At 40.4% G+C, this 25508-nt stretch overlaps 1 protein-coding gene across 1 annotated transcript in view; it reads right to left on the reverse strand.

The window, feature by feature from the left end:
- Positions 1-793: 793 nt before the first annotated feature.
- LOC308057022 (chondroitin sulfate proteoglycan 4-like) overlaps positions 794-25508 on the reverse strand; it is a 44961-nt gene continuing 20246 nt past the window's right edge. Inside the window, exons 6-10 of the mRNA XM_080373097.1 lie at positions 20931-21129; positions 15142-15273; positions 10866-11038; positions 6952-7135; positions 794-6457 (exon numbers count right to left, since the gene is read on the reverse strand). Coding sequence (XP_080229223.1) covers positions 4407-6457; positions 6952-7135; positions 10866-11038; positions 15142-15273; positions 20931-21129 — 2739 coding nt within the window. The 3' untranslated portion in view covers positions 794-4406. The remainder of the gene's footprint in view (positions 6458-6951; positions 7136-10865; positions 11039-15141; positions 15274-20930; positions 21130-25508) is intronic.

Consider the following 25508-nt stretch of genomic DNA (forward strand, 5'->3'; position numbering starts at 1 on the left):
GGTAGTAATAGGCTACTACAGCAAAAGCTGTAGCTGGCACTTACTAGCATTTTAATAAAAGGAAAGACATAAAAGATTTATGACCATTTCTGTCCTACTTTCTTTTCTTCCCAAACCAGTATTTTCTGAGTTGTAGGAGGGCTTCAGGAAGAGGACCTGACCCCAAGAGTGACTGCTGCTGCTGCTGACACAGATTTCTGCACTCAGGATGCTGAGCCATCACGCTGGGGAAGATGCTCCCCCAGCCCATCAGCACTTCTGACATCTCAAGAAAAATGTTCCTTATCTTAAGTTACAGGAACAACTACAAACCAACTACATTCTGATTAACAAAACCTCAAAAATCAGGTCAAACAATGCATTTGGTGTGTGGCTGGAGAGAGTGTATATTTTTGGTCAAGATGAAAATCAAAGACACATCAGTACTAATGTATTAACATTTAAAAAATTAGTATTTTATTTCTAAGCATGTACAGTTAAAAAACAGGAAAAGTTACTGAAATAAACCCAGTCCTGTCTGAGCAAGTGCAAAGCAGTGCATTTATTTTGCTGTTACGTTCATGCAAGTGCCCAACACAGCCAGGCAGATGCATGATGTCTCTCCTATACCAACCATATGTGTTATGTCAGAGGCACAACACTGGGTACAGCACAGCAATCTCAGCACAAGTCCAATTCAAAAAATAAATGTCAGAAACTTGGAAGAACACTGGTACTGTCAGTGGGAACTTGTGCTTCTGCACCAACTGCAGTACTTTACAGGTCTTTAAGAAAACACAAAAACATAAGTGTGTGGGTTATAAACAAAACCATTTATTGATTCTGTGTATGTTCTCAAGGCACTTTCATGCTGCCATTTAGAAGTCCATTTGGTAAGAAAAGGCATCCTTCATAAATCCCATCTTCCCTAAATAAAACACACAACTTCAAGGTTAAGTGAAACAACCAAAAAATTCAAAACAGATCCTGAGTACAAACTACGTATAAACAAAAAGAATGCATAAATAAAAAATGTTTTTCTTGGGCATTTTCTAGATTGATTGTGACTTAGGAAACCCAGGATGAGATTCATCCCAGCAAGTTTCTGCCATCTCAAAGGTGGACTTTTAGCTAAGCCACTACCTCAGCTCTTCCAGAGGTGACTCCTCTCACCTATATTATCTCTGTAGGACCAAGATGAACTGTCCTCTGCCAGAAACTATTCCGTATTGTCCACAGGGAAAGCATACACAAATGCAACCAGATTTATTTTTGTTTTGACTGGGGATGCAGGGCAGGTAATCAGGAGATTAAAGCAAAATCCATACATAGTTATCAGTTACAATATTACCTCTGTATTTTATATGAAACCTGGTAATCACTGACACATATACTTATATCCATATAAAGTTCTCATTAAAAACATTCCATAATATGGCAGGCATTTCTTATGTTTGTTATCACTAGGGAGAAAACTGAATGCTGGCACATTTCACTGATGAATTAGGCATCTGGGCTGTTTTTATATATATATATATAAAAAAAAATACCAAACCTAAAAACCCACAAACCCAAAACACCAAAAAAAAACCCTCAATGCTTTACAAATTCAGCCCAATGCTCAAAATACAATTCCATAATGCCTGACCTACTGGAAATGGACATCTATTGTCAGCCACAAGCATTTTGGAAACAGAGAGCAAGAGTTCAGCCCATTATGCTGAAGCCAAAACAGCCAGCACAAATTCTACCACACTTCTACATTTTTCATGTATGATTTCTTTGTCAGACCACGCAAATGCAGAAACTCAGGAAAGCCCATTCAATCGTGGAGTTCTAATTGCATTGCTGTTTTTATGACTCAGTTGCTCCTGTGTCTCATTTTTCACCATTGCCAGCACTACAGTAGCCCTGTGTTCCATCACCACTGCACATAGAGCACCACAACTTTGGGCACATCTGTCTTTGCAATACATTTGCAAACACATTTCACTTCCATATTTCTGTTCAGCCTGTCACAGGTCCACAGCGTGGATTTTGTCACTGGACTCCAGCAGATTTCAGCACTGCAATATTTTGGTACCAAATTGGAGGCATAATGCTTCACCTCCCGGTAAGTACTGGAGAACGATGCCTCTTTTGCTGTTGAGAGGAAGGTCTCAGTGGTAGGGAATTGCAAGACAGGCTCCTTTAAGTGTCAGGAAACTGCTGGAATTATAATTCTTTACTCCTTGGATGAGACCTTGGAGGAAGTGTAAAGGGACCAGGTTCCTGCTACAGGCTAGAAGGCACTGGAGGCAGGCGGTAGCTGACAGCTGGGATCTGGAGGAAGCTGCTGTCTCCTTGGTGTTAGTAGAAGAGGTCTCAGGAAATGGCAAGAGACATAGAGCTGCACCTCCACAAAGGATGCCAGGGTGTCCCTGCAATGGCTGGCTGCACCACCTCTCTGGCTAAGAGTTTCTAAAAACAATGCAGATCTGTACCAGTCCACCTGGGACACCTGAACATCCCAGCCTTTTACACTGACTGCACTGCTTGGAATTCAAACCTGCTCATGATGGCATCAGGGAAAAATGGAAACGACAGAGAAATAAAAACTGTGTATCAGGGTTCAAATACATTTTACTTTGAGCATATAAAGGGTTCAAATCTCTAGTCTCTAGTGATCACCAGCTTGACTAGCTGAAGATGTGACTTGCATATTTTCCACTGACACAGATGCTCTCCTTGAAGTGTACTCTGAAAAATGCATTGCCTCAAAACGCACCACAATCACAGCTGACCATGGCAGAGGTCACAAAGATGAGAAAGACTTCCTCCACTGCTCCGCCGTTTAGTTCCCAGAACACAGCAGTAAACAGAGACGTAGTGTGGCCCTCCTCACTAGTGAAAATTTCCCATCATTGAAATATATAAATGACAGGAACACAGACAGTCATCATCAATAACAAAAAAAAAAAAAAATCCAAAACAAAGTAGTGTGAAATGAATAGCACCAAGGATGTTGAGGCCATACATCCATTCTATAAAAGTAAAAAATGCAGTACCTAGGCTCAAACAAAAAACCTATTTCAGTGTTAACTGAGTGCAGTGCTGAGACTGCATCCTTACACTGACCATGGTGTTTTTACAGAGAAGCTAACTGGAACCTGTAACAATACAAAAGTACAAAAAAAGATGAGAAGTTCAGTGGTTAGTAAGAGACTGGTTAAGATCACTGCACTTGAAGTTAGTTCATTCTATGAAGTCAATAGCTGTTGTCCTCAGTGGAAGAAAGACTGGACCTTAACCAGAGACTGCTCATCACTATTGAGCTTGGTTTTCCAAAAGTACAAAAATGCATACCCTTTGCAAGGAAATTATTGCACAATTTACCACCAGAGTAAAATTAGAGTAGGTAGTACTTGTCATAGCGTGTAAGGTACATGTGTTCAGTACTCTGGTAGATGAAGGGCAAGTCGTGAAACTTCAGAAGCAGTTTGTCAGTAGCTCCACAACACACAGCAGTATGCAGCAGAATGCTTGATTCTACTGCCATCTCCTTGAACATCCCAAGTCCAGAGAGTTGTGTTTGGTCTGCTGAAGGCAGAATTTAGCCCTTTGTCAGGAGCAGGAAATTTTGATATACACTTCCAGACATAACCTAAGCCTAAAGATAATTCAGCAGACAGGCTAACTGGCAGAATTACAGGTTTTGCCACGTGGATTAGAGGTCATGGATGTATTTTATCTGCAGACGTTAAAGGCTAGAGTTCAGTATCAAATGAGGAAAAAGATAAACAAAAGAACAAATGTCTTGCAGCAACAGTATTTTACCAGAATCATTTTATACTGTCATTGCTGTACTATTGTTGCTGAGCTGAACTGTAGATTTCCAGCTCAGCCACCTGGATGAACACCTGACAAAATAATCACAGCTTTGTTTCTTTAGTACCAGCCTCCAAACAGCCTTCGGGTCAAAATGACATTATTGACACTAGCACCCTGGCAATTACTTCATAGAAACAGTTGAAAGTTCTTCACATAGAAGGGGTGGTTCAGGAAAAAATACAAGACCATTACAGAAAACTTTGTTCTTCAAAAAAAGTGATTATATTAAAAATATATAATCCATGACAGAACATTCTGTTTTACCCATCATGGGAAATAAAAAGTACTGCATACACAGGGCACACTCAAAATCTATGGGGTCAAATCCTGCATGGAATTAAGTGGGAGTTTTGCTTAAGTACCAAATGGAAATCCTTTTTTATGGCCACCATAAACAGCAAGATTTTTATTATGTCACAATTTATTTGTATTAATCTATCAAACAGTGTATCATTTGACCTATAATAAATAAATGTAATAAAAACCAAATCATATGTCAACAATGTATACTCTCTTTGCCATATTACATCAATTAGCGTGACCAAAATTGGCCATAACTACACCCAGTATTGATTGTGCTTCAGAGTTGGGTTTGTTTTTCGACAATACTGGATCATCTCAGGATCAAGGTTTAACCAGCTGTTTTGCAGAGACCGTTCTACAGTTGGAGAAACCACTGCAGAAAGCAGCTGTTCGTGTCTTACTGACACGAACGCTGAGGCTGTACTTTGTTCAGCCCCCTTCGGTAGAGGAGTCACTGTAACGCTAGGTACAGTCAAGCTCTGTTCCAGGCATTGATCTGGACTACCGAGAGCTGCATCTGCTTGGCTTTTGACAAGTGGTTTTGTCGTCTTCTTCTGGCACATTAGCAGAATGCACACAGAAGTAACAGCAACAGTGAGTAGCACAGACACCAGGACCAAGGGAATAATGACGTACCAAGGCTTGCTGCTCTCACCTGCCTGCTCTCTGGGACTCCTGGCATTAACCTGGGTTGTGGTCTTAGTCCCCACAGATCCACTTGTTCCCATTGCCAGACTTAGCAATGGACCTTCCTCATGTAGATTTCCCCAGTGATTCTGCCCTGACCCCATGGTTGGTTCTGTCTTCTGTGGTGCTACTGTGAGCTCTTCATTCTGAGAGAAGCCTGGTGCCTCGTCCTTTGAGGTAGTGTGGATCTTTAAAGTGGTTGTGCTCATTAGGAAAGGCACTTCGGTTGTAAAATCTTGCACAAGTAAACGACTGTGTGGCACAATAGAATACCGAAAATGTCCAACAGCAGGCTGCACAGCATCTGCCCTGAGTATAAAAGTGAATGAGTCATTTAACACATCAGTGCCTGTCATATTTGTATCTATGTCTAGAAGCACAACACCACTGTCAATGTCAGCCTGGGTGAATGTCTGAGTGTCTTCGAACACTGCATCACTCACAAACCTTTTCTTTACAATCCTTCCATGAGAAGGGGGCACTAATACTTCAAATCTAGGATTACTATTTGTCAAATTAGCTAGCTCAGAAGCATCCAGGTCACTGCTTCTGAATTTATAAGCTGCTTGATTTGAAATCTGCATGTCAGGTACAACTCGTATTAAAGGCTTCACTGTGATGTTCAGCACTTGCCCTGTTAGATTACCTTCTGCAGTGAAAAGCATAAACTCCAGTACTTCTTTGGACGCAGCGAGATTTGTCAGGTGGTAAGACAGCCTTCCTGAGTACAAATCTGCCTGCTCAAATTTAGTAACCTGTTCATTTCCAATCATCAGGTGCCCATATTTGAGTGGCTGAGTTATTTCATACATGATATTAGTGCTTTTTCCATTTGTGACAGCTGAAAGCTGAACATTAGTAATAGTGACAGATGTGTGGCCCTGCAGAAGTGCAACATCGGTAAGGTTGACCAGGACAAGAGCAACTGGTATGACTTCAAGACTGAATAGTTTGTATAAAGGGCGATGTTTACCATCACTCACGCTGAAATAAAACACCCCAGAAGATGAACTTCCATCCTGTACAAACCAAACTTTACCACTGTCAACATCAGCTTGTGTGAAATCCTTTATAGAGACAGTAAGATTACTTTTCATTGCTAAATAACCATTATTTGGGTTGCTAACAATGGTGTATTTGAGCTCGGCTGGGGCATTATCTAGGTCTTCAACTTTCAGACTCTCTGACCCCAGCACTGACACATCTCCCTGCAGGACTTTCAAGTGCAGCCCTTTAGTCTTCAGTTCTGGAGCTTGGTCATTCACTGGAACAACAGTGATATTAAACATCTCCTCTAAAACTTCACTATGGGGCTTTGTTGCAGGCTTGCTCTTCAGGTTTAACCAAACAGCAAAAGTGAAATTGTCATAACGCGACTCAGAATCATCATGTACGTACACGATTCCAAATTTGTTCAGTATGTACTGGGAGAATTTAGGTTTTTCTTCGGTGACATTTCTTTCTCCAACAAAAATCATGCCATGTTGGGGTAAAGATACAACTTGATACCAAACTTCATACATGGAGCGCTGTATCTCAGGTAGCTTAATCAATAGATTTGAAGCATCTAAATTTGTTTTGTTGATTAACACTCTATCTCCTTCCTGGACTATGGCACCTAGCAGAAAGGAAAAGGGAATCTTAGAAATCAACTATAGATGCACTGTTTCAGAAATTAGAAATCAAACACTGATGCTCAGAAAAGTTTTTCCTTCATGGTATCCTAGATTTCCACATGTCATGGCTAAAAATATATTACCACTGTTCTTAAAATAAAGTCATATATGAGACAAGACTTTCTACTAACACATACATTCAAATTAAAGAAATATCAGTATCTTATAGCTTCTGACATTGTTTTCATCTACCGTTACAGCAAAATGAAGAATGCTCACTACAGCAGTAGGAAGGGTCAAACATAGGTAGCTCATCTCATTTTTAAAGATGTAGTGATGCAGTTTTCCAAGCTGCTATCTACACTATACACTGTGACATAAGTATTCTCATCATATGTTACACTGAAGAGAAAGTAGCCTTTGTTTTTCACATTTGTTCACTGGAATCTTGGCAGACCAGAAAAAATTTGGAGACCAAACAGTACGGCATCTTTACCTGTATTTGCCAGAAGACGACTGTTCCCATCATGCCGGGTAATTTCATATGAAATGACAATATGGAACACCTGGAGGTCCAGAGCTGATGGTGGAGAGGAGACAGTAAATGTAAAGAAATCTTCTGTACTCCAATCAGCTGTCTCGGCATGTAAGTGCTCATACATGACCACACCTTCATCCACCTGTTTCAGGTAAAGAAAAGCCACAAGTGTAACAGGAGAATAATTTTAAACACAGAAGTATGGGGATAGAAGAAAAGAAAGTATCTTAAGAACATTGTTCAAGAGAGGCCTTTGTTCCTTAGTCCATGCACAGTATATAGAATCATTCGGGTTGGAAAAGACCTTCAAGATCATCAAGTCAGACCATTAACCTAATACTGCCAAGTCCAACACTAAACCATGGCCCTAAGCACCACATTTACATGTCTTTTAAATACCTCCAGGGATGGTGACTCAACCACTTCCCTGGGCAGCCTGTTCCAGTGCTTGATCACCCTTTTGGTAAAGAATTCTTTCCTAATATCCAATCTAAACCTCCCCTGGTGCAACTTGAGGCCATCTGCTCTCATTCTATCACTTTTCATTATAAGGATACCAGTGGGCCTCACTGTCCTGAAAAAGCATATGAAAGCCTGAAGGCTTGACAAGGACTTTGATGCAGGTGTTTCATGTTGAATGTCAACAGATACTTGGTAAGAGACTATAGAAATCAGAAAGAGGTGCAATGACCATTGAAATATACTCCCATTTACAACCAAATTGCTGATGGAGTTCCTTAGTGGAAAATTTCTACCTCACAGCAAGAAAGGGATTCCTACGAGACAGGAGGGAACCTGGCTTGTCCTATACCTGCCTTGACTGACCTTGCAGGTCATCATACTCAAGAGAATCCTATCAGTCCCACCACAAGAATGTAAACTTCAAAGTACTCCAAAATACTGCAGTAAATCATCAGAAAAACACATGCTTATACAATATACAACCATTTATCTCTTTAGGCTCCAAAGCAAAAGGCAGTTTTCAGACTGGGATTCTCATCAGTTGAAACGGCCAAACTTTTAAGATCAATACATTGATCATAATACATTGAAACTGCAACAGGATTTCTAATAACTGCAAGTCAAGAGGACTTGAATCTCATCCAGTAAATTTGGTGTCTGGTCTGCCTGTCATTCAGTGGCCTGGAGAGAAGACAGCTATATCTATTAAATCCTTGGCAAGGTCCCAGGCAACTACTTACCTGGCTTGCATGTGTTTGTTTTTAATTGCCAGAGAGATCCCTGTCTGAGATGGTGCTGGTTCTAAGTTTACTGTTTGTAATGTACTCTACAGAATATGCAAACACCCTGGAGGAACTCATTAGCACACATTCCTATCACATATACTTGGAAGCGTGAAAAAAAGAAAACAAAAAAGCCCCTGCTTCTATCACAGATGAATCATTTTAGCAGTATAGAATCTGAGCTGAGACTACAGAGTGTTAATCCTGAAATTACTGCAAGAGCCCCTATTGAGATCAACAGGGAAACAGGGCTTTCAGGGTCGGTTTTCTCAGCAGCCTCAAAACCATTGCATCTTATTATATAAAACATTCAGACTGATGTTGTAAAATCCCATATGCACATCTCCAGGTTTATGCCTTCCCTATATTGATTTAATTCTTAACGGCTATTGTAGGACAAAACAAACAAAACTGATATTAAAAGGATATGTTGGTTCAAGATAACTTTCCAAAGCATGCCTCTAGGACCTCAGTTTGGAGTAAGAAAATTTTTGTAACAAGAACAGGCACAATATGCACCCTTATATTCAATGGCATCTAGTATCAATCTTAATAGGGTTATTTATTTTTTTTCAATTGCAAACCCATGCTAATATCTGGGCTGAGAAGACAATGGAATTGGTGAGGATTTCTTTGTTTACCTCTGTAATTACTTCAACTATAATGAAGAAGCTGTGGCTTGCTGCAAGATGAAAACACTTCTAAAATACTATAGAAAGTACTGGCAGAGAAAAAAAAAATATAATGTCAAAAACTACTGGGTTATTCAAGTGTGTTTAATATGCAACTAATTTTCTTGTATTGGCTGAACAACAACTGTCCATGAAAAAAATTTCTTGGAATGAAAGCAATAGTGATTTCAATTCTTTTTTTTTTTTCCTTTTTTTCTTTAGCAACAAAGCAATAAACCACAGGGAATAGGGAAGAGTTCAGAACCATACCAAAACTGCCAACTGCTTTTATAAGCTAGCTGCACAGAACTTTACAGAAGTGAAATTTCAAGTTCCATAACACAGAATGAAATCAATGAAAACCCATAGAACTAAACTAATGCAAAATATTTTCAATTAAAATCAGGTTTACAATCTTCCTAATAACAAACAGAAATTTAGTATCTTATTTTCCATTATATGAGGAATATACAGTGTTTACAATATCAACGCCATTTTCTCACTGATACTTAACTTCACATGGCTACAACAGGCTAGACCATGAAAGTTTCTTTAGTACCTCTTTTCTCTCCATTATACCTCATTCTCTACCACAATAAATAGCAAGCTGGTTAGAATACTTCAATTCTACCTGCAGTAAGTCACTTAGCTCTATTGTTTGAAGTGAAAATGGCCAATACAAATGCTTCTGACAGAGAAGAAAGGCATACATGTTATTACAGCTCAAATTCTTAGACAATTTACAAAGTTCAAAGGAAAGTTAGCTATACATTAGTAAGAACTGAAGCTATAGAGAATACGCAGCATGTTCTGACATGGCACTGTCTGATAAACGTATGTAAAGATCATATCCATAGCAAAAAGAGTAACACTTCAAAACCTTAGCTGAAAGATTTTCTGTCTGACATGCTTAACTGTTTCATCTAATGCTCATAAAAATCACGTATTTTAGAAACAGAAGGGAACAGTATCATTAAACAGTTCATCTCCTTCATAATGCAAGGCAAAACACAGCAACTATTGCAACAAAACCCATAACATAATAGGATTAGAACACAGTTTTATGATTATATATTCTGTGTTCATCTTGATTTATAAAGTTCAAGTGAAGATTCACCCCACCACAGTCTTTGGTCAGGTTGTTTCAAAATCTGAGGACAACTAATAAAAATGTCAATCTTTTTTCCAGGTTTTATTGGTCAAGTTTTTATTTTTGGTCAATAAATTTTCTCATTCCTTCGCACACTAAATCAAACTGCCACTTTTAAAATCTGTAAACATATATCAAGACCAAATTATCTCTTAATTTTTCCTCCAGCGAAGTCAAAAGATTGAGCTCATTTTATCTCCCCTGCTTAGATTTTCTGAGAATAACTTAGTGCATGCAGCGCACACAGTTGTGTTCAGATTCTGCATACAGACGTAAGTAATTTCTTTTCAGATGCAAAAGAATGTTTTCCATCAAGTTACATGAGCTGCCATGTTTTAGTCATTCAAGTATGAGACCCTGTATCACAGTTAAGATTATTTAAACACTTAATATCACAGCCAGTCAAGTCAATAAAAGTCCTCTTGGGGACACCCATGAGGGCTGCGTACAGCTGAAATGCGTCTGATACTTGGACTTTTCATAGAGCAAAAGGCTACTCCTGCCAAAAACTAACGGCTTCCAACCTTGGACTGCTGGTTAATGGCACCAGAACAGCTCTTCTTGAAAAATACTGTTACAAGCAGAACAGTGGAAATTGCCAAGGCCCTGTAGTATCCAAGTAGAGGGGAACAAAAGCTCCTCTTGCATTCATTACTAGATGCCAGATAATTAGTGACGTGCACTGATGGATCACATATGCCTGCTTACTTAACAGATATAAATGGATCCAACAAAGAACAAGCAACTGAGATGCCCTTTGAAATAACAATCTACCCCTGAACTATTTATTATAAAGTAAATGCTTACCATAGACTGCGTAAAACTGAGGATTTCCTGAGTAGTATTATCAGAATTTACTCTGATCAGCCTTCCAAGTTTTGGGGAAGTTACAATCATAAAAGTTATAGTTCTGTTTCCTGCATTGGTCACATCATTGGTTACAGCTTTCAGATCGTGTCGTGAAATACGTTTCCTGAAACCTAAAAAATGTCAATTGTAATAACATATATTTGCAACAGCAATTTTTCCCAAAAGCTACGTTTTGTACGCACAATCCACCCTCTCATCTAGGTATTCTACTTAGCATTTTAAAAACATTTTACATGATCAGCAGATTTACCTCTTTTTCTGGTTATCTTCCAGTTACAACTCTTCTACAGCTTTTTCAATCAAAAAGCCCATCAGCAGAATGCACATTTGTTTTACAAATTTTAAAAATGCAGCTCTCTTCAGGACACGTAATCACTAAATACTAGCTTTTGCAAAAACAACCCAAGGTAAGGAATAGAGCATGTATAAAGAGCCCTGCTCCTATATTACGTGTCTAGAACTGAATTCAGACTCCAGCTGAAGTCACCATTGTTAATGTTTTTGGTAATCCCAGTTGCCCACAGAAGGCAGGGTGACTTGGCAGAAAGAAGCCTTAACACAGCAAAGTTTCTAGTGAACACACAAACTAAAATCAATTATTACCAGAAGCTTGAACCACACTTCATTGATATGAAAGATGATTTTCATTAAATGAAATTAAAAAATAAATACTGGTTTAAACAAACTAGGAGGAGCATCACACAGCAGAAATAACGGCCTGAACTGAAATAATGTATTATTAAGATGGACAGGGACTAAGGGGTAACAAAATCCTTTTAATACATAGCACCACACCACCAGTAATGTCTGGCTTAAATATTGTAAAGATTTATAAAGACCCTTCTGGCATTTAGTCAAACCAAAACTATTTTTGACATAGCTGTGACAAAATCAAACCTAGTAATTTCCTAAAAGAAAAAAGAGTTTTTACTTGGCTTCTTCTTGATGCAGTGTTTCATGGTACACACTCAGTAACCTAAATCTCATGATTAATGATACTCTTGGAGGAGCACTAGATTCATATAATCCTATTCCCCATCCCCACTTCTACCTCATTTTTAAAATTTTCCTTCTTTCTTGAGCAACAAGCTTTTACAGGTTGCAATACATAACTTCAGATACTAGCTGTATATATCCCTGAAGTCTGAATTATCAATACATATTCAATAAAGCATAATGTTTACACAGGAATTAACACAAAATAAATGTTCGTGCTATAATATTCAGAAGAAAAGTATGGTAAGGAAACTGAAAAATGGAGATGTTCTGCAAAGCCATTAGTAATGCCAGGATTCTGCCTGTTCACATGTAGTTGTGCCCTGGTTCAAACCCTATCTACTTTGAAACAAAGTTATAATAGAGAACTTCTGGCTCTGCCTGCTTTCCCCTGCCTCTCTGTCCATACTGCTCTGAAGAGTGAAGCAGTTCCTCAGGTCTAGTAAAATTCTCCCATAGTCTGTCTAATTCAAAAAGTCTCCCTTCTCTTCCTCTCTCTTCTTTTCCCTTTTTTGTGTGACAAAGAGGGAAGCATGACCTTGTGTTGCGTGTACAGCAGATGTGGTCAGGAACATAGAAATGAAAGCAACAGCTAATCAGACCGCGTGTATCTGCAAACTCAGTTATTTCTCAATAATCTCTTACTTATGCAAATCAGGTCTCATTGCTATAACAGAGTAAGACGGAGTAACTGTCAAATATGATCACGCTGTAGCAATGGAAGTTACCACTCCAGTTTTTCATAAGTGTACCAGATTACCACACCACCACCATCACAGTGCAGGGACATGGGGGCCACAAAGTCCCTGTCTATTCCTAGTAGACTTGATCTCACAGCACAGGCTGAAATACAGTCTTGGGCCACAGACAGTAAAGTCACTCATGCTTTCCTGTAAAATGGGATCCTTCCCCAAACATAACCTCCTCCTTCACCCACTTTTGTCCTGAGACATCAGAACCTTTTCCAGCACTCACAGTTGTTCTGCTCTGGTCCAGCACCTCAACAGGGAGAAGAAGAAGGTTATTTGCCAGCCACAGACTAGGTGAAGGAAAGGGAAGGGAAGTGCGCACACTGTCTGCTTGCTCCCGCAGGCAGGAACAGAGCTGTTGCAAAACCAACCCCACCCAAACGCAGGAGAAAGGGGCAGAGATAGGGCAGGAAGACACACAACAAGGATGGGTGCTGTAGATTGTGCCCAAGCTTATCCATACAAGTAAAACGCAACAGCATAAGGCCATCACTGGTATGTAATAATTATGGTGTTAATTTTTACTGTCTACATTTAAGATTTGGAAAGTGCTTTGGCATGAGTATTCTGCCTATCACTGTTGAACAGTTATGAATCATCTCATCTATGGACTGCTTAGACAGCTCTGCCTCCAAATACCTAGAAGGCAGGCTGCCTCTTCTTCTCAAAGAGCTACTCAGGTCATTCATTCTTTGAGTAACTGCTTCCCTGAAGACAGCAAATTTCCACATGGTAGGTATCTAGCATGTGTAAGAAAAAACTCATGTATCTTGTAGTCAATTTACTTAGCGCATTGAATAAAACAAGCTTCTGTTGAACAAAAAAAGTCCATAAATTGTATAAACAAATCTGGTATATCCAACACAGAAGAAAACAGCAGTATATGCTCTTATAAAATTGCAGAACAATATGCTTAAGAGAACAGTTTACACCCAGTCATGAAGAAATACCAAATTCTTCAAGATACATTCAATTTTTACTTCTCTAAAGAGAAGATTGTTCAAGTTGTCTCAAAATTAACTTTTCCTCCAGTGCTATAAAATATAACAGGACACTGGCTATTGTTTTTATGTGTATTAACCATTTGGCACCATCATTGTTGTAATAGTAATTTCATGATAAGCAAGTACGGCTGAAACCCACACAGCTCCAGAACATCTTTTTAAAGCATCATAAAGAGAACGGGTGAAAAAGCTAGTATTCTAACACCAAAAAGGAATTTTGCCAACCCAAAGTAAGCAAGAATTCAATAAAAACTCTAGGCTTAGATGAATACAGATTGCAGTGCTGAAAGAAATACTGTATTTTGCAAACTAGAGAACAGATTGACAGTCTGGAGACTTTGCCCTCCATGGAAGTACCAGGCATACTCTTCTTACAATTATCTCTGTCTTAAGATAGAACTCCTGTAAACCCCTGTGCCTGAGGCAACCTTACACAGCAAAATCCCAGATTAATAAACTCTGTAAGTGGATTTATGTGAATCCCATTTATATTGACTGAAGTAGAAGATCATGCCACTGCAATCTCATTTTTTGTTGCCTGTGTTTAAGTGGCTTTTGTTGCAAGCCTTTGTTTATGCTGCTTATATTCAGGAAGTTTAAGAAGCTAAAGTCTTCTCCTTCTGTATCAAATTAATAAATTAAGGTACAATGTAATACCTATAAAGCTTTACCAATTCTCATTCTCTCTCTGGCTGTACAGATCATGTTTAGACCAAAAAGAAGGTAGCACAAACAGAAGTGTGATGCAAGACATGGCTGAGAGAAGACTAATCTTAATTTCACCTTTAATCCTATAATTAATGTTAGATTACTAACTCAATGAGGAATTACTCTTGCCAATGCAAAGCAGTAAACGGCTCTGGTGAGACTCTTAACACATCAACTCCTACAGGACTGGGATTTCATTAAGAAGATACTCAGCTGCTGATCCAACTAGTTTGAAACACACAAATACAAACCAAAACTTTCAGTTCTTCTGATTCATCAGTGAGTCTGTCCTGCTCTCTGTAATTCAGCTCAAACAATAAGAAAGCAAACTAGCAATCTGGCAAACTTACGCGTGCTATTCAGAATCCCATGGACACAAGCTTCACTTTTGCTTTTACCAGGCAAAATCACAACCAGCTAAGACACCTCTAAATACATTAATATAGAGTTTTAAACAAATCTGAATGGGGAATGTTCAGAGTCTAGGCAGACACTGTTATCGTCACACTGCGCTTATTTATTTCACTGCCAATTTCCATGACTCCAAGCATATGCATATATCAAAAAATTAAAGACTATAAAACAATAAAGCCATATGTTGTTTGAGAAAACATAACTGTTCTTTTGAAAATCAAGACAGAGAGATGTTCCTAGGTACAGTTTTCTTTACTTTAGCCAACTAGCTATCTGACAAATAACTATATATTACGTAATTCTTTCAAGTAGACAAAGTCACAATAACCTTTAAAAACAGACCTGGAAAGACTCCAAGGCCTTTGTTCACTTCAAGGCTAATGACAAGCATCTGAGCTGTGATGCTAAATGTCTGTCGAGGTGCAGAGTTCAAACCATCTGTTACCTGGAAGTTGAAGCTTCCAGACATCGCTCCTGTAGAAAATAAAAATGTAAATTTATTCTTGTCTTATTCCATTTGTCATCCAAAACATACAAACATACAATGGACCCCTTTTTCTCCTGGCTACAGTGAAATATATCCAAAGTCATCCTGAAGCAATTTTTGATCAGTACCTCTTACCTTAATTAGAATTAAATAAAGTAATAATGGAGAGAACACCTTCCCAAGGAAAAACTACTGGCTGTTGTTCACACTCAAGGCCAGACATCCCTTAGATGTAAATCAGCAGAGTGCACATTCTTTCTTCACTGACCCTGGTAGAGCTGAAAACCAAGTTAAACTTGGGGAGACAACAACACCCAGATTTCCTATTCCTTTTCCATCTTAGGAGTGACCCTAAGGAGCACTTAAGCAGTCATATTTTGGCAAAGAAGGAATCTGGTGAGAAAAACAAGTAGAATGTTCTTTCATTTTCATTTACGTTTGAAAGACTGAATCAACTCTCAGGTTGTTTCCTTCACCTCTTCACTCTGCTTCAGCTTTGCTGAACAGCATTATGTTGTCACAGCTTAAACTATTTCAGAGGTTATGTGTACTTGCACATTTTTTTCTTTAATCTTAGGATCTGCATGTACTTTGGCATGAGCGATAGCAAAATACCTCCACAAGTCTGAGTGGATTGCTGTAAAAATCCACCTCTCAGTACTGACTTACTGCTTTAAGTAGAGGCTCCCCAGCTTAACTAGGTAAAAAGAGAGAATGAAAAATAGAAACATTAACTGTTGCAAACAGTTATCACTGCTCTTCTACTTGCTTTGCCCAATTTAGCAATGAGAATTGCTACATGAATATATATCCTGAAAGTGAGAGGGATTCCATGTACTTTCATATAAAGACCAGCACTCCTTGCCTCATTAGAAATTAACATATCAGAGGAATCGAACGTGGGTTGAGATTAAAGTTAAATCCCCTAGGCAATGCTCTTATATCCAGCCTGGGACCGAGGCAGCTCTAGAAGATCAGGTCATATTGGTTTTATTTTAAAAGCTTCTATTCTCTGATGGAAGATGCACAAGTAGTTGCACATGTAAAAAGGCATTGAGGAGTCTACTATTTACCTCAGGTTGGGGAAAAAAAAAAAAAAAAGGCTTACTTAGCCTTACTTCGGTTTTTTGGCTAATGCAGGGCAACTGCCCAACTGATACAGACATTTTGTCATTGGCAGAGTCAGGAACAGGATTAAATCCTGAAGTGCTGCTTGGGTGGAGCACATATTATTTTGTCACAAATAAATTCTAAAGGCATACCTGATCAGAGGTGATAAAAAGGACTCAGAAAGAGGATTGCAAACACTGCACTGAAAAGACCCTGAGGCTTCAGAACCAACAAGAGTTCAATTCAGTACCCCTCGAAGGAAAACACTGGCAGGATTTAAGGGCAAGCCTCATACTGTGAAAGTGGGATGGGAGCACCCTGGAGTGAAGCAAGGGTGGAAAAGAGAAGGAATTCTCACACGGAAGGAGGAGTACAGAAAAGGGAATGTATATCCTGTTTCTGCATTTATGCTGGTGACAGTACAGTTGGGGACTACAGAGGAAACAAACACAAAATTTAAGGGGAAAACAGGAGAACAAAGACAGAAATTTGTAACTCACAGCACAGAATAAGCAGCACAATGTAAGACCAAACAAAGACGAAGAGAAATGAGGTCTAATGTTAGAGGCATAAAAGCCAAGTACCTTAGTACTTTCTTTGGCGATACAAAGGACCCCAAGGAAGGGGCGTCACCGCTATGTACAGATGTAAAAGATCTGTGGTGCCACAAGGAGCAGCCAGGATATGGAAGGGCTGCCTCCGCCAAGAAGATGCTGCTCTTCCCCTTGGGAAAGGGCTAGAGTGAGTAGGAAGGGTAGACACCAAGCTGTGGAGAACATGAAGTGAGGTTACTTCCCAGGAGGAGCTGAAGAAGCTAGCACACACTAGCAAACTCAAGATGATGGTCAGAACAGCTGAAGATAAAAAGGGGTAAAATGCTGGATGAAAGCAATCAGATAAGGAAAGGCCCCAGGACAAGGCTGGAAGCAAAAAGATGGAAGTAACAACTACATTCTAGCAACAGTCCAAGATGAAGGAGGAAAGAAAACCACAGACTGAGAAAGGAAAAGAAGCAAAATGTCCAAACTACTTCCTAAACACTAGAGGCCATGAGGCTGAGCAGATGGCAGAGCCAGAGCAGCTGCAAGAGCTGACACATGACCTGAGCAATTCTACTTTTCAGATTTACTATACAACCCACACTCCCACTCACTGGAAAATGAAAATTGCTGTTCTTTTTACTTGTATTAAGATTCACTTCCTAAGACTACAGATGTGCATGTGCCCTTTCTGGAACCCAAGACTGGATTAATTTCATTACATTGAGACTACCACCATCCTACCACCATAAGGGTTTTTAGTCAAAGTCTCTCTCAGAACAATTTAAATGGCTTGGCTCACTTTTGCCATGCTCTTGACCTTTTATTTCCTGACTAAATTATTTGAGCAGGATACTTACAGCTCACCAGCAGCTGCTTGTAAAGCAATCTCAGCAACGCATATGCACTCTGCAAGACAGTGCATTGGAAGACAGAGCACTTTAACCTGCACCAAGCCTCATAAAGACACAGCACAGATCTGGAATGACTGCTGCACCCAAGGGAGCACGAGAAATAATTCCAGCCTGCCTCGGGGCTGGCAAGAAAGTGCTGTGGAGGCAGCAAGGTAACAAGTAGGATTGCAACCCTGGACTTCAGGAGAGCTAACTTTGGCCTCTTCAAGGACCTGCTTAGAGAAATCCTATGGGTTAGGGCCCTAGAAGGTAGGGGTGTACAGGAGCACTGGCTAATATTCAAGCATCACTTCCTCCAAGCCCAAGATCAGTGCATCCCTATGAATAAGAAATCATGCAAAGGGGTGGGAGGCCTGCATGGATGAGCAAGGAGTTCTGGCAAAGAAGGAAGTTTATGGGATGTGGAAAAATGGACAGGCCATTTGGGAGGAATATAGGGATGTGGACAGAACATACAGGGAGGTGACAAGGAAGGATAAGGTCCATTTGGAATTAAATCTGATGAGGGAGGTCAAGGACAACAAGAAGGGTTTCTTCAAGTACCTCAGCAGGAAAAGCATGACTGGGGAAAATGTTGGCCTGCTGCTGAATGAGGTGGGAGCGCTGGTGATGAAGGACACAGAGAAGGTGGAGTTACTGAATGCCTTCTTTGCTTCAGTCTCCACTGCCAAGGCCAGCCCTCAGGAATCCCAGACCCTGGAGGCAAGAGAGGAAATCTGGGAAAAGGAAGACATTCCCTTAGTCAAGAAGGATCATGTTAGAGATCACTTAAGAAAATTTAACACCCCAAATCCATGGGCCCCGATGGGATTCACTCTGGAGTGCTGAGGGAGCTGGCAGATGTTATTGCTAAGCCACTCTCCATCATCTTTGAAAGGTCATGGAGGATAGGAGACATGTCTGAGGACTAGAGGAGAAATGTTACTCCAGTCTTCAAAAAGGGCAAGGAGGACCTGGGAAACTACAGGTTGGCCAGCCTCACCTCCATCCCTGGAAAGGTGATGGAACAGGTCATCCTGGAGGTCATATCAAAGCATGTGGAGGAAAAGAAGGTCATCAGGAACAGCCAGCATGGATTCGCCAAGGGGAAATCATGCCTGACCAACCTGACAGCCATCTATGATGGAATGACTGGCTGGGTGGATGAGGGGAGAGCAGCGAATGAAAGAAAGAAAGAGACCTCAGTAAGGCTTTTGGCACTGTCTCCCATAACACCCTCATAAGTAAGCTCAGGAAATCTGGGCTGGATGAGTGGACAGTGAGGTGGATGGAGAACTGGCTGAACAGCAGAGCTCAGAGATTGTGATCAGCAGCACAGTCTGGCTGGAGGCCTGTAGCTTGTGGTGTTCCCCAGGGGTCAGTGCTGGGTCCAGTCCTGGTCAACTTACTCATCAGTGACCTAGATGAAGGGACTGAGTGTCCCCTCGGCGGGTTTGCTGATGATACAGAGCTGGGAGCAGGGGCTGATACCCCAGCAGGCTGCGCTGCCATTCAGCGAGACCTGGACAGGCTGGAGAGTTGGGTGGGGAGGAACCTGATGAAGTTCAGCAGAGCCAAGTGTAGGGTCCTGCACCTGGGGAGGGACAACCCCACGCAGCAGCACAGGCTGGGGCTGACCTGCTGGAAGGCAGCTCTGCGGAGAAGGGCCTGGGAGTGCTGGAGCACAGCAAGGTGCCCATGAGCCAGCAGTGTGCCCTGGTGGCCAAGGCGGCCAGTGGGATCCTGGGGGGATCAGGAGGAGCGTGGCCAGCAGGTCGAGGGAGGTGATCCTCCCCTCTGCTCTGCCCTGGTGAAGCGCATCTGGCATGCTGTGTCCAGTGCTGGGCTCCGTGCTTCATGGGAGACAGGGAACTACTGGAGAGGGTCCCGTGAAGGGCTGTGAAGATGGCGAGGGGGCTGGAGCATCTCCCTTCTGAGGAAAGGCTGAGGGACCGGGGCCTGCTTAGCCTGGAGAAGACTGAGAGGGGATCTTATCAATGTCTACAAGTATCTTAAGGCCAAGTGTCAACAGACAGGGGCCAGGCTCTTTTCAGTAGTTCCCAGAGACAGGACAAGGGACAACAGGCACAACCTGAAACACACGACATTCCTTTTGAACATGAGGAAGAACTTTTTTTACTTTAAGGGTGACGCAGCACTTGAACAGGTTTCCCAGAAGGTCTCTGGAGACACTCAAAACCTGCCTGGACATGGCTCTTTGCAACCTGCTCTAGCAGGGGGGTTAGACTAGATGACCTCCACAGGCCACTTCCAACCCTGACCATTCTGTGGTTCTGGGATTCTGTACTTCTTCCATCTCCTTCTCCAAAAGGGTTTTTTTCCTTCTTTACCACCTACTTTCCTCTTTCAGTTGAGGTAACACAATAACAGACCTGGAGCAAGAGGAAAGAAGCTATCGCCCTGTAAAAGCCCCAACTCTTGCTCTGGCTGGAACGCCACCAGGATGTTCATTCCTGTGGCTTCCCCGCTCTGCCACTCAAGGGTGCGTGAAGCTGCCCTGATTTCTTTTTTATTCCCTACACATTCTCTCTGCAGCAGCAGCACAAATAACCCGACCTCTAACTCTGACTGCTGGCAGAAAAAAGTCAGTGTTTAAAGCCAAATTCCTTCACAGCCTGAAAGACTGGTTGACGTCACCCAGATGAACCATAACTTCATTTCCCTGAGCTGCGCAGGAACAGAACTACATTGTGGTAGGTATCTGAGACACTGTTGGTCCATGAATTGCTCTGCGCTGTAGCAAGAAGAAGGGTTTCAGGAGATTCTCAATGACAATGGTCAAAAAAAAAAAAAGGGTTTCACATCTCTGAAAGCCACAGCAACATTCCCCTACTGCAAACCTGCTTTCAGAAAGAAGACTGTGACTAACCGAACCACTAATACACCAAGGTTTCTTGGTGAGCAAGCATTTAAGCAGTCATTAGGCCCTTTCCTGTTTAGTTTGTGAGATCATGCATCACATAACTGGTGCTCTGAGATTTTTGTGACATTACAAAGAGATCTTCAAAGGATTACAAACACAAATATACTGAACAGGAGAAATATTTTGGTAACAGAGGTGGTATTTTTGAAACCACATACCATTGTGCACAAATACCAGCTGCCCTTCAATTATATGAGCCTGGGTAAAACTAAGGATGCTCTTGTTTGGAGAAGATTTCAGAGCCAAGTGCCCATTGCTAGGTGGAGTGATGGAATATATCAGTTCTGATGGTGAGGAGTCCTTGTCTTCTGCACAGAGGTCATCGATAGTTATTTCCGTGACTGAACCCACCCAGACCTAGAAAAGCAAAGATAATAAAAAAATAGTAATAAAGAAAATGCATACAAAAGAAAACAGGGGTGAAAAAAACCTCAAAGGAAAAGAAAGAATAAAGATTTGTGCTGTGCAACACTAGCAGCTATGACAGGTTTCATTACTGTCCATCCAAATCTCTGATCACGTACTGGAATAGTTAATGTTGGAAAATGGTTTTCAAAAACAAGACCATGAAATAATACAAGCAAACACACCCTACAACAGTTTGAATTTTAGATAGCCGAACAAGTGCTCTATTTGTCAGGCACTATCCAAACTCTTACAAACACAATCAAATTGTATTATGATAACTGAGTCAAGGAGCTCCTTTCCAACACATACACATGAATATTAGTGTCATGTACTTCACAGCAGGCAAGGCATTCAACATGTTCTACTTTCACCAGCAGAAAAGAAAAAAGAAAAACAGCCTAGGTACAGTGCAATCTCCAATACAAATGAAATGTTTCTTGTAGCTGCATTGTTTCCTTCTAACAACACGCACTAAAGGCCCTTTCTCAGTGCTCCGAACAACCCACAGAGGTACTCAGTCCAGTGGGAGATGGAAGGAATCAACACCTCCAACAGCTGCGTACCACTTTGCAAGGTCATGCTTCCAGATAAAATAGTTAACTAGTTTTTAGAAAGACAGTATAAAAGTCAATACTTAATTCCAGTCAATCTTAATTATTTCATTAATTTTTTTAGCTTAAGATATGCACAAGCTGCAAGATCCTTCTTTCAGCACAAAGGACTGCTGTCTGAAATTCATCCATGACTTTCTGGATAATTTCTTGTTTGGAAATTATAAGCAACAGCCCATTTTACTCTCCATCTTTGCCATACTTATTTGGAATTACAAACAAAAGTATAAGACTAACAAAGAACAATACATATTTATCTCAACAAGAAATGAACATTCAATACATCAATACCAATTCCTTCCATGCAGAGTTTGTATTAAAGCGTACTATCTTAAGAATCTGAGCCTTTAAAAACCTCAGTTTGAGCTTCAAAAAACTGCATTGTCCCTTCCTGTCTTGCTATGGTCTCAGTACACTTAACCAGTATCTGGTAGTAACATCACACCAAATGGCTGAAGAGGAAACACGATCCCTGACAAAGGGTATTTTACCTCTGCCAGAACCAAAAAACAGCAACCACAGATGTTTCCCTACATATCAATTTTGCTTTTTAATAAAAACCATGGAAGAAAACCTATTAAAGCCACTGAGATTTTTGCCATGATACTTCAACAAAGGAAAGATTTAGACTACATTGTGTCCCAAAATAGGTGCCATGGAATAAGAGATACTAAAATGAAATTATATGTGTTTTCTAATTAGAAAAAAAAAAGCTTGAAAAAAAGTTGTGTTCCATTTTATAATAGAAAATATCTTGTAACCAGGAAGTAGCTATTTCCTGCCTTGAAATACATATTTCTCTGTAATGTAATTACTACTACTGACGTTTGATAAAAGATGCCACCTATAAACAAAAAGGATAATAACTAATAGTAAAGGCTGCCTTATTGAGCAGCACCGAATAACCACATCAGTGTCACTGTTTTTGTACGGAGACCCTTTAACTCGGTAGCACTTGATTCAAATCATTCTACAAAAGAAGTTCACATACAGAATATGCAAAAACATAAGAAAGGATTTTGCAAACATGTGTTTACAAATGATTCATTGAGTTTCAATTTTTTTCCTCTTACTAAAGGAAGAACTGAGCTATATTTTCTGTAAGGCCAGTGTTTATTTCTATTGTTCCAGCACACTAACACACAATGATTTTTAAAGTACTGCACATGACCTGCAACATGATCCTTGAGGAATGAAAGGAGATCCAAGAGCTGAAGAAGGGCTGTAGGGAAGCTGACACCCAGAATACTGCAAATACTGTGCAAGTGTCTTATTTTCCACATCTGGGATCAAGTCCTCCTTGAAGAGCATCATAAAAACTGTATCTGAACTTCCAGAACACAGCATTACACTAATTCTGCATGTGCCTAACACATTCCACAGGCATAGTCCCAAAAAAGGTTCATGACCCTCCCCAGTGAGAACTAATTCATTCTGCTCTACTTACAGCATCCAGCTTATCAAACCTCCTTGCATGCTACATATCCTACCAGAAACTTTATATTCATGGACACTTTAATACTCTGGTGAGTGATTTAAAGAAATCAAACAAAATAAATACAACAAAACAACAGTGTTTGAATTTGTTTTTTAAGTAAGTCTAATTCTAGGAAAACACAGCCCTCTTGTGGCAACAGGAGGATACGGTCATTTCACAGCATCATGACCCATAAACGTATTTAAACATACACATAAACACAGCAAATAATGCCAGGGTAATGATCTTCTTAAGAATATCCTATTTGCCTTCTCTATTCCCACTCCATTAAAAAAAAAAAAAATAGAACCTGCGGAAATTTTAGGAAATTGTACCTAGAATGCTGTGCAGTTTCTAAATAAAAATACCCCTCATGCATTTACTGTTCTAATGGAAAGACTTTAAATTAAATGCAGGGATTACCAGCATACACTACAGAAGTTCTCAGGATAGTACAACTTTCTGTATCTCATATGTTATGTTAATGTGAATACTTCAGCATGTCATAAAATCACAAGGCAGGAGGACACCCAACAAATCCCTAAAAACATCACTTACTTTCACTCCCTAGAGAAAAGTCAATAATAATTCCTAACATTTTTGGTTGTTTGTCCTCCTGAAACTCCCTGTGGTGTTCATAACCTTCACAACAACAGACAAGGTTGTTTGAAGAAGGGATGTTATGGATGCCTCAGAAGTGAGGAAGCTAGAGTTGAAGGACCCATTCAGCATGTGTGCAGATGCCCAACAGTTTCTTGCATTTGGCCAGAAGCCCTGTGACAAAGGCCAAGATTAACTTTCATACATCCACATCAACATCACTGGCCACATAAGGCAGCTTTTCACATAAGATATTTCTCAACAGCAGATGCCATATACTAACCTATTTTTCGATTGTTCAGCAGTTCTTTCTAATCCTTTAGATTGAGATCTGCAAAATTTCTGAGGTGCTAAACTTCAGTCAACTTAAATCATCCTACTGGACCTCAGTTTTCAGAGTACTGGTCCCTTGTTTTATACTTATGTACATTTTGAACATTTCCAACTTCTCAAAAGACATGAAAGAGCTACTGTCTTCCTAAAAGCAACACACAACAACTCAACATTCACCACTACAATGTCCTCAAGGAGCACAGACTGCTTGGCTAGAATATGGAGCCAGCGAGTATCACCCTAAACCAGGAATGCCTGCCTCATCTCAATATTTAGCAGGACTAAGAAAACCCATTTTACCCCACCTACTTGGGATGTGCAAGTTCGCTTGGAAGAAGGATTACCTCAGTGTGTCCCTGCCAGGACGTATCTTCCAGCTTCATTTTAGTCTGTACATGAATCCGACATATGTCTACTTATTAGTACCCACTCATGACAAAAACTAAGGTTATTCCTCAGCAATAGCTTACACATGACCAGCAAAACCACAGGCCCAAAGGCAGCATACTGCTTCTGGGTAGCATGCAAAATGCCTCCCCAGAAGAGAGGACCAACTCTGTCTAGGTTAAGCTCTGTTATCATTGTTCTTGGGAAGCCCAGGCTTACAGATACTTTTAGAAAAATCCATATGCTGCAGTGCAGTGCACTGCAGTTGTGTTAACAGACTGCAGTTCAATGCCACTAATGCACTAGAAGAGAGACACAGAAAAATCCAACTGGACATACGCCCCTCTTGTCTGTGACTGGACAAACATTACAGTGTGCTGTGCTGATGTCTGTAGAATACCACTGTAATTACTTTAACCAGGGAAGGTTTTACTCTTGTGAATTTGAAATGCTTGTGAAGTATGTGCTTCTGCCAGTAGTCTCTGCACAAGCCAGGGTGTCTTTTGTTGCAGACATCTGCAGACTGTCACAGACTATCTGCTGTCACTGCGAAGCCACGCGATACTACTACTATCACTGTTTTAAAATTAATGTCCTTTCTCATGTGAAGAGGCTAAATACACAACAAAAGGTTATGATTATCTTTACAGCAATCTATTCTTCCTCTGCAACATAGAACTATGTAAAATTACATGCATGTTTTGGGTGCCACCAATTTGTAAACTGGACCATACAGCACTAGGGATGGTGTAGCATCAAAATACCCTGCTTAGCTTCTTTCAAACCCCTTCCTAAATATCTTCTCTGTCTTGATGCCTCTCAGCTGGTTTACAGTGATCACAGGTTCATCAGCTGACCCATATCCATTTCATTCTGCTTTTCAGTCACCTAATTTATTTTTACTCATCAGATCTCATACT

The sequence above is a fragment of the Falco punctatus genome (assembly GCF_963210335.1).
Source record: "Falco punctatus genome assembly, chromosome: Z".
Taxonomy (NCBI): Eukaryota; Metazoa; Chordata; class Aves; order Falconiformes; family Falconidae; genus Falco; species Falco punctatus.